Genomic DNA, 8,555 nt, shown 5'->3' on the forward strand with positions numbered 1-8,555 from the left:
TAAAGATGTATAGTATCCTACTTATTTTCAGTCTAATTATCAGCTCTCAAGTCTAAAACAAAAAAAAATTTCAACCCTTGCGGGGGGGGGAATGCAGGGCTATCGACTTTTGATTTTAAGCTATTGGGGGATAGACAGCATGCCTAATTAATGTTCTTAAGAACTTGTGCGTCGATCCGACCGTTTTTCGCTAAGTTCTAGCAAGTTCAAGTTCAAAGTCTAAAAGCCGGCAAATTTTTCGAGTTTTGTTGGTTTTTGGGGGTGAAGAAGTTGATTTTTCTACTTTTGATCCACCAAAGTACAAATTGCTAACCATTTCGCATATATAAAGATGATACTCAAGTAAATCGGTCCAAAGGAAAAAAATATGTAACCCCTCTGTTTAGGTAATAGGTTTATTTTTCACAGTTTTTCTTAAACATAAGGTTAACAACAGATTTTTAATAAAATTGTTTGTTTGTGTTATTGTTCCATTCTAGATCATTTTAGATATGTTCTTTAGATGGGACAATATCGATAAACGTTGACAATATATGTATATAATTTACACATGAGTAAACAGTTTTAAAATATGGTAAGTACATAAAAAAATAACAGTAAGGGAGTGCGTGTATTAAAAATGCCATACAACGCAAATAAAAATGTTCTTATGTATCTGTGGCCTAAAGCAAATTACACGGTTCGATAGTTACAAACTTGGTACTGTTTTAATTCTTCATTTTTCGAACATTCCGTATCCAAGTTTATCGTTTGAACACTTGAAATGTATTTGAAAAATATGATGATGTTTTTTTTCGTTGCATGGTACGTTATGCAATGTCAGGGTAGTAGACCGGCCAATCAAAAAGAAATTGTAAGTAAAATGAGCATTTATCATTTATGATTAATAGAAAATGCTGAGATCCTTGGTGAACTATGTACAAAATGTAATATATTGTTTAGAAAATTTATTTATTGTTTTCCCTTCTCCATTTTCGCACCTAAGAGTTTTTTAAGTAATATTTTCACATTAATACCCAATTGTTGATAACAATAAGAAAAAGAAACTTGAACTACTATGAAATTAATGTTATAATACTAAAAAAAATCGTAGGCCATATAATATGTCTGGTAGTTAGGCAATTTTATTTCGTTAAATAAGGATCAGTTTAACTTGCATTTAGTAGTATACAATTAAATAAATTATTTTTGTTCTTATAACAATAGCAAAACATAACAAGAATAGTCAGTGAACATTACAAGCCGAATGACCTGACCTACGAAAAGTTAATAAGACTATTTGAACTAGTAAAACAAGAAACCCGCGCAAATGGAAAGCTCCTCAGCCTTGATGAATTAGGAAAAAAATTTGAAGGTAATAAATAATAGGATAATGTTCAACAAATGTGTTGAGTAAAGTTTACAAATTTATTAAAAAAATCATTTCAATAATCAAGTCTATAATTCGTAAAACGGTAAATTGTAAACTAATTAAATAATTAAAAAAATATACACCATTTTTTTAATGGTGTACACAAAAAAATTAGCAGTATATGAGATGCATAATCAGAATTAAATAAAGCCAGTACAGTGGGATAGGGTCATAGTGGGGACGAGGAAGTCACAGGTTTACAGGAATTATTACAGCTGTTGTTTAAATAAAACGTGCGGTGTGCTTACAAAATATTGATGTTATTTTTCCTCTTCACGTTTGTACGATTGAAAAACACATATCAAATGTGTTTTCCACAAATATAAGATTTCTGTAATAATACAAAAAAACATACTTTAATTTTGAGTGAGAAATATGCTAAACATTTCTGTAAAAACTAATAATCCTCTGACCTCTTGTTTTTTTATGTATTTGAAGTATTTGTTATTAGTTTACTACACACGTAGTAGACTACAAACCACAAAATCATTTTATATTTCGATAAATGAATACATAATATACTAGTATAGTATGCGTTGAGTAAAATGTACAAATCTACTGAAAAGACATTTTAATAATCAAGTCTGTCATTTGTAAAACTGTAAATTGTGAAGTAACTAAATAATAAATATATATGGCACCATTTGTTTGATGGTGCCCACAAAAAATTTAGCAAATATGAAATGCATCATCAGATTTTAAAAAAACCAGTACTATGGGGTTGGGACATAATGTGGTCATGGGTTTACAGGAATTATCACAAATGTAAGTGATAAAATCACTTTCGAATAAACGCTTCGATGTGAATCAGTAGTTAGTATTTTCAAGCCAGTACAGTCCAAACCAAGCACAGTATAAACCGGCGTAGTAAAAAATAATTAAAGTAATGTGCAGTGTTTACAAATTAGCATCGAAACGTTTATTTAAAATTGATTTTATTAACCCTTAAGCAGGCGCGTGCCTTTATTTAACATTCATAGTCACGTGGGGGTCTATCATACCCCATTCCTAAAAATAGGTACTTTATAAAACAAATGTCTAATAATTGTATAACGCCGTATAGTGCGTATTATGTAGCTTACGTGTATTTACTGTTCAATAGAAGCTGTCTTTTTAAAAAGATATTTAAAATTTTGTTCTTTAAGGTTTTAATTTCCCGAAAAACGAAGTTGTAAAAATCATCCAATTTATTGCAGGTGACGATAGTATGACGGTAAATAAAAAACTAAAATCACTATATTATGGTTGGTTAGGTAGTTTTTTGCGGGGATATTTGAAGTATTGAAACTTTCAACTATTTTGTGTAAAATAGGTTTAAGTTATTCTGGTAAGTATAACAAGTACATAAAAGTTTAGATTATGAATATTCTGAGGTTTTTGCTGTTACTTGCAAAATGCGAATTATTGTTTTATAAAATTAATCTTTTATTTTTATTCTGATAACCTTAGGAATTTGTAACAGAAACATTCACAAAGAATAATTATGCAGAAAATGGTATAAACTTTAAACTATTAAAACTTATCACTAATGTTGTAAGAATCGAAAAGGGTTTGGATATCTCCACTGATATAGTTGCCCAATTGAAAGCGGATTTGATAAGTAATACACATTATTAAAATATTTAGTAAATATGTTGAGAAAAATGTTCATAAACTATTGAAAAGACATTTTAATAATAAAGTCTTTCTATTGATTGCACAGCTATAATTTATATAAATTTTTATAAAAATAAAATGTATTATGTAATTTTACATAATTATTCTTCAATTACGAAAATTTGAAATAATAATAATTTGGAAAACATAATTTTTATCAATATATTTGTTGTTGACCTGATTCGTTTGATTAAAAATGTATAATACTTTGTTCTTTCAGGACGCGAGTTTCCTGTTTGGGAAAAAGATGACATCATTACATGCTTTGTTAAGAATTTACAATTTTGATTACATAATTAACTATTATTAAATCAATCCATGTATGTACTATGTAGTATGTCACATACAAAAATGTAGTCTTGATTGATTAATAAATCATTTTTCTCTTAAATTTCGTTAGTATTTATTTTATTACCTTATGTATTTGTAATTACCTTTGTAATTTACTTTATGTAAATTAGCTATTAACCGATTTTTAAGTTTTACTTAATTTAAATAATTGATTATAACAATGAGTTTTGAGATAACTAGGTAATATATAATTAAACTTACTTTGGAATTACTTATTAAAAACTCATTTTAATACAACTCAATAAAATATAATTATATTTCACAACATTCCTTTCAAAACCTAGAAAATCACACAAACAATTTACATGTCATCTCCGTGTCGTTAAGACCCAACGCTGCTATCATGAGATATTATTAGTTAGATAAACAATTAAAGTATTTTCATTCCGGATAAGACAAAATTATTTGTTAAATTTATCTAGATGAAACAATCCGGATATTGCCAACAATGCTGGTAGAACTTAGTTTAACAACTTGGTTATTGCCTAACTTGCCTAACTTGCCTAACTTGTTAGAAAGCCAATGCTTTCTTATGTTGTACTAAGATTTTCTCTACATCAAATAATTATATTTCCTAAGCTATTGAAAGAGCTTGGTAAACATATCGTGTGTAATTAATTTGAATTTTAATTATCAATTTTCTAAAATAAAATAAAAATGTAGTGTTATGCATTGCATGCGGTGTGTTTTAAAGGAGTTTTGTATAGGCAATTAAAAAAAAAAAGAGTTTTCAATAAATTTTAACCGTATAAATTAATTTAATGGCAAATTTGTATAAGTTTGAATATTTGTAATGTTTTTAATTTAAATACTTTTTGTATGCGTAAAACCCATTTCGATTTATTTTAGACCAATAATCCAGACAAAGTTTTGACTACATAAGATGGTCCCATTTCAATTGTGTAAAGAGATTCGGCAAAAATACTGTGTTATGTAGGAAGCCGATATTCTTTTAAAAATGTCTGTTCAATGTAGTTAAATAAATTAAATTTGTAATTTTTTCAATACTAGAACCAAATACTAGAACAATGCGATAAATGCTATGTAGGTCAGACAAAACGAAATATAGGGGTTAGGTTTAAAGAACACATAAGGAACATTAAAAACCAGGAAGTACACAAATCTCCTGTTGCGGAACTTTTATTGGATACTAATCACAGCATCAAATCTGTTAAATTACTAAAAAATGTAAATAACTCTAAAGAACTTAATATTATGGAAGCGATAGAAATGTTGAAAAATAGGAAAAACTTGTTAAACTCGGACTTAAGTCCATTACAAAACATTTTATTAAAATTTATAAAACGTGTTGACGATGAGTCATCATTTCCGGTATGACGACGCTGTATAGGTATTAGTGATGGGAATCGGAAATCCGGATTTTTACAAAAAAACGCTATTTAAGCTACTTGAAAATCATATAAGTGTTAAATAATTTTACAATATAAAGCTCTATATCTAAGTAACATTCGTTTGATAAATATGTGAAAATAAAACAAAACACCAAAGAGATAAACTGCTTTTGAATTTCGGATTTGTTGAAATCCAAAAATCAGGAATCCGAAATCCGAAAGCATTTTATAGACAAAGTTAAGAGTTTTTTTTAAAAATTTTTATCAACAAATTTTACTTAGATACACATCTTTATAATGTAATAGTATTTAACAATTATATGATTTTCAAATGACTTAAAAAGCGTTTTTTTGAAAAATCCGGATTTTCGGATTCTCTATCACAAATAGGTATAGAGGGAGAGGTTCGCCCGTCATCGGTCTCAGTTTGTCGTGAGCGCTGAAGATGACAACGTTGTTGCCGAAATACGACGTATTCGCGGAGAGTATATCATTTTTATGGTTAATGGTATTTATTATTATTTTATTACATATAGCCATAAGTGCTTAAGTCTTTCTAGACCAAATTTTTTTTTAAGATTTTAAGGAGCATATGTTAAAATATACAAAATCTCCGAACATCAAAGTTTTTTGGAAAATAAAATAGCATAGGAATATTTGAAATATTGAACAACATTTTTTTGCAACGCTAACCAAAATTGTTTATTGCTAGCAAAATGATTTATACGGCTCCTGTGTTTTTTAGAAACATGATATTATTTGTAATTTTCTAAATAACATTGCTATTTGCGACATACTGTATACATGGTGATCCAATTATCATGAATCACTCAATATCTCATAGGGTTTAATAAGACTCAATTTTTTACAATTTTTTTTGTTTTTGCTCCCATCCAAACCTAAAATTTTATAACTTTATAGTTATTCGAAACTGGTTATAGACCAGTCATAATTGTTTATACATTATTCTTATTTTAAAAGGTTAATAAAATATATACGTTACCATTTAAGTTTCAAAAGATGCTATCAAAATAAGTAAGTTGGGAGGGGGGTTAAAACAAAAATAATTGTGAATAATTGAGATCACATTGTATAAAAAGATGAAAAAAAAATTTTTATTTCTTATTAAACCCTATAAGACATTGAGTGGTTCGCGATAAGTGGAACACCTTGTATTGAAATCTTAATATTTATATTTTAATGTAAAGTCATTACAAATGTTAATAATACTAAAAATATAAACCCTTGGTACCTTTTAGGAATATCAGTTGTTCAAATACTTTATCAGATAATTTATGTCTGGTAGGGGACTCTACAAAACCAGCAACTAAAAAAAAGTCTTTTTGACAAGAGATGAGAATGTACAATGTATTTTTTATTTTGTATCTTAAAATTAAGACACATAATATGTAAATTCGTATTTTAAATATTTGTATTTTAGGTACTGACCATCTCTGTTAAAATTATGGTTATGCGATGTTTTTTTTTACAATTATAAACCATTTAAGTTATTCATCAAAGAGTTTTTTGAATCAAGTTCAGTAATAATAATACTTTTCCAAAGACTCTCTATGTACTCTTTATACTCTTTATTTTGCATATTATAGTAGCTGTTCATATGCCATTAGTGGATTAGTACAATAAAATATAACATTTGCATATAATATTAGTTTTAGAAGAATATTTGTTATATTGGCGTTGTTTAGTAAATAGATGAGCTCTTAATCTGATATCGCAATTAAGAAAATAATATCAAAGTTTTCGTTTACTTTTATATATATGTGTGTGTAAATATACATATGAGTTACCAGCTTTAAAAAAAAACATATTTTTCTTATTTTTGCGCAAAAAATATTCAACCGCTAAGTTATATAGTAAGAAATCATCAATTTAAAACATATAAGGGATTTACATAATATGTAATGTTCTAACAAAACTTGTGCGTCGATTCGACCGTTTTCGCTAAGTTCTAGTGAGTTAAAGTTCAAAGTCTAAAAGCCGGCAAATTTTTTCTCGATTTTTGTTGGTTTTTGGAGGTGAAGAAGTTGATATTTCTAATTTTGATCCACTGAAGTACCAACCACAAGCCATTTCGGATATATAGAGATGGTACTCAAATCGGTCCAATGGAAAAAAATATGTGACCCCTCCTCTTTAGGTATTAGGTTTATTTTTCACAGCTTTTCTTAGACAAAAGGTTAACAACAGATTTTTAAAAAAATATTTGTTATTGTAATTTTCCCATTATAGATCATTTTAGATATGTTCTTCAGATGGGACACTATCGATAAAATTTGACAATATATGCATATATGAGTGAACAGTTTTAAAATGTGGTAAGCACATAAAAAAATAACAGTAAGGAAGTGCGTGTATTAAGAATACCATACAACGCAAATAAAAACGTTTTTATGTATCTGTTGCCAAAACCAAATTGCATGGTTCGATATTTACAAACTTGGTACTGTTTTTCTTCTTCAAATGTATTTTCTTATAGTAAGTACTGCGGTACTTCGAAAAACCCCTATTTGAATCACAGCCATCAAGCAATAATACAATATTTCCATTACATTATAAAATCGTCATAGCTCATATTTTCACAACGGCTTTTTACTGCTAAAACTAATAATTTAACATTCCATATCCAAGTTTATCGTTTGAACACTTGAAATGTATTTGAAAAACATGATCCTGTTTTTTTTCGTTGCATGGTACGTTATGCAATGTCAGGGTAGACCGGCCAATGAAAACGAAATTGTAAGTAAAACGTGCACTTATCATTTATGATTAATAATAAATGCTGAGATCCTTGGAGAACTATGTACAAAATGTAATATATAATATAGAACATTTGTTTATTGGTTTCCCTTCTCCATTTTCGTACCAAAGAGTTATTGAGTAATGTTTTTACTTTTATTTTCACATTAATAATCAATTGTTGATAACAATAAAAACTGTTTTAAAAAACCAGTACAGCGGTGTCGAGGCATAGTTGGGTCGGAGCATAGTGGGAATGGGGAGGTCACAAGTTTACAGGAATTTTAGCTTCGATGCAGAGCGGTTAAGGTATTGGTTTTACTCTGATTTGGGCTTTTTTTTTATCTGTATACACTGTAATTTTTTTAATACTTATTTATTTATTGATAATATATACGCCCTATCGGTCTCAGTACAGTACAAATAATACAAATATAATAATGATAAATTAACAATGGTTTATAATTTAAAGAGTGTATTATATGATAGATTAAATTTAATTTATCAGATATTTTAAAATTTTTACTGTACACCTTCCTTCGAGTATCAACTCTATAAATCACAAATATCATCTAGTTGGTATTTTGGGGAGTAGGGGGGGGGATAAAAGTTGAAAAAGTTTACTCGAAGGAATTGGTCGAGTATTAAAAAAGTTACAGTGTATACAGATAAAAAAAGGCCATATCAGAGTAAAACCAACACCTTTGCCACTCTGGATCGAAGCTAAAATTTGACTACTATGAAATTAAGGTTATAATGCTGAAAATTGTTTTATTCGCAAGCTATATATCATGTCTGGTAGTTTCGTTAAATATGGATTAGTTAAACTTGCAAATTATTTGCAATAATGTTATTTTTATAAATATAACAATAGCAAGACATAACGAGAATAGTCAGTGAACATTACAAGCCAAATGAAATGAACTACAACGAAATAATGAGACTATTTGAAATAGTAAAACAGGAAACAACCGCAAATGGAAATCTCCTCAGCCATGATGAATTAGGAAGGATATTAGAAGGTAATA

At 28.2% G+C, this 8,555-nt stretch overlaps 1 protein-coding gene across 1 annotated transcript; it reads left to right on the forward strand.

The window, feature by feature from the left end:
* Positions 1 to 811: 811 nt before the first annotated feature.
* LOC126842256 (uncharacterized) lies at positions 812 to 3,355 on the forward strand. The gene is made up of 5 exons (XM_050579142.1): positions 812 to 853; positions 1,207 to 1,354; positions 2,557 to 2,624; positions 2,861 to 3,011; positions 3,288 to 3,355. Exons 1-5 carry the CDS (start codon positions 812 to 814, stop codon positions 3,353 to 3,355), a joined length of 477 nt encoding a protein of 158 aa, XP_050435099.1.
* The last annotated feature ends 5,200 nt before the right edge of the window (positions 3,356 to 8,555 follow it).

This window comes from Adelges cooleyi, unplaced genomic scaffold (assembly GCF_023614345.1).
Source record: "Adelges cooleyi isolate 19-005CV unplaced genomic scaffold, UGA_ACOO_1.1 ACOO_flye_CR_arks_rails_tigmint_CR_PRNA_470, whole genome shotgun sequence".
NCBI lineage: Eukaryota > Metazoa > Arthropoda > Insecta > Hemiptera > Adelgidae > Adelges > Adelges cooleyi.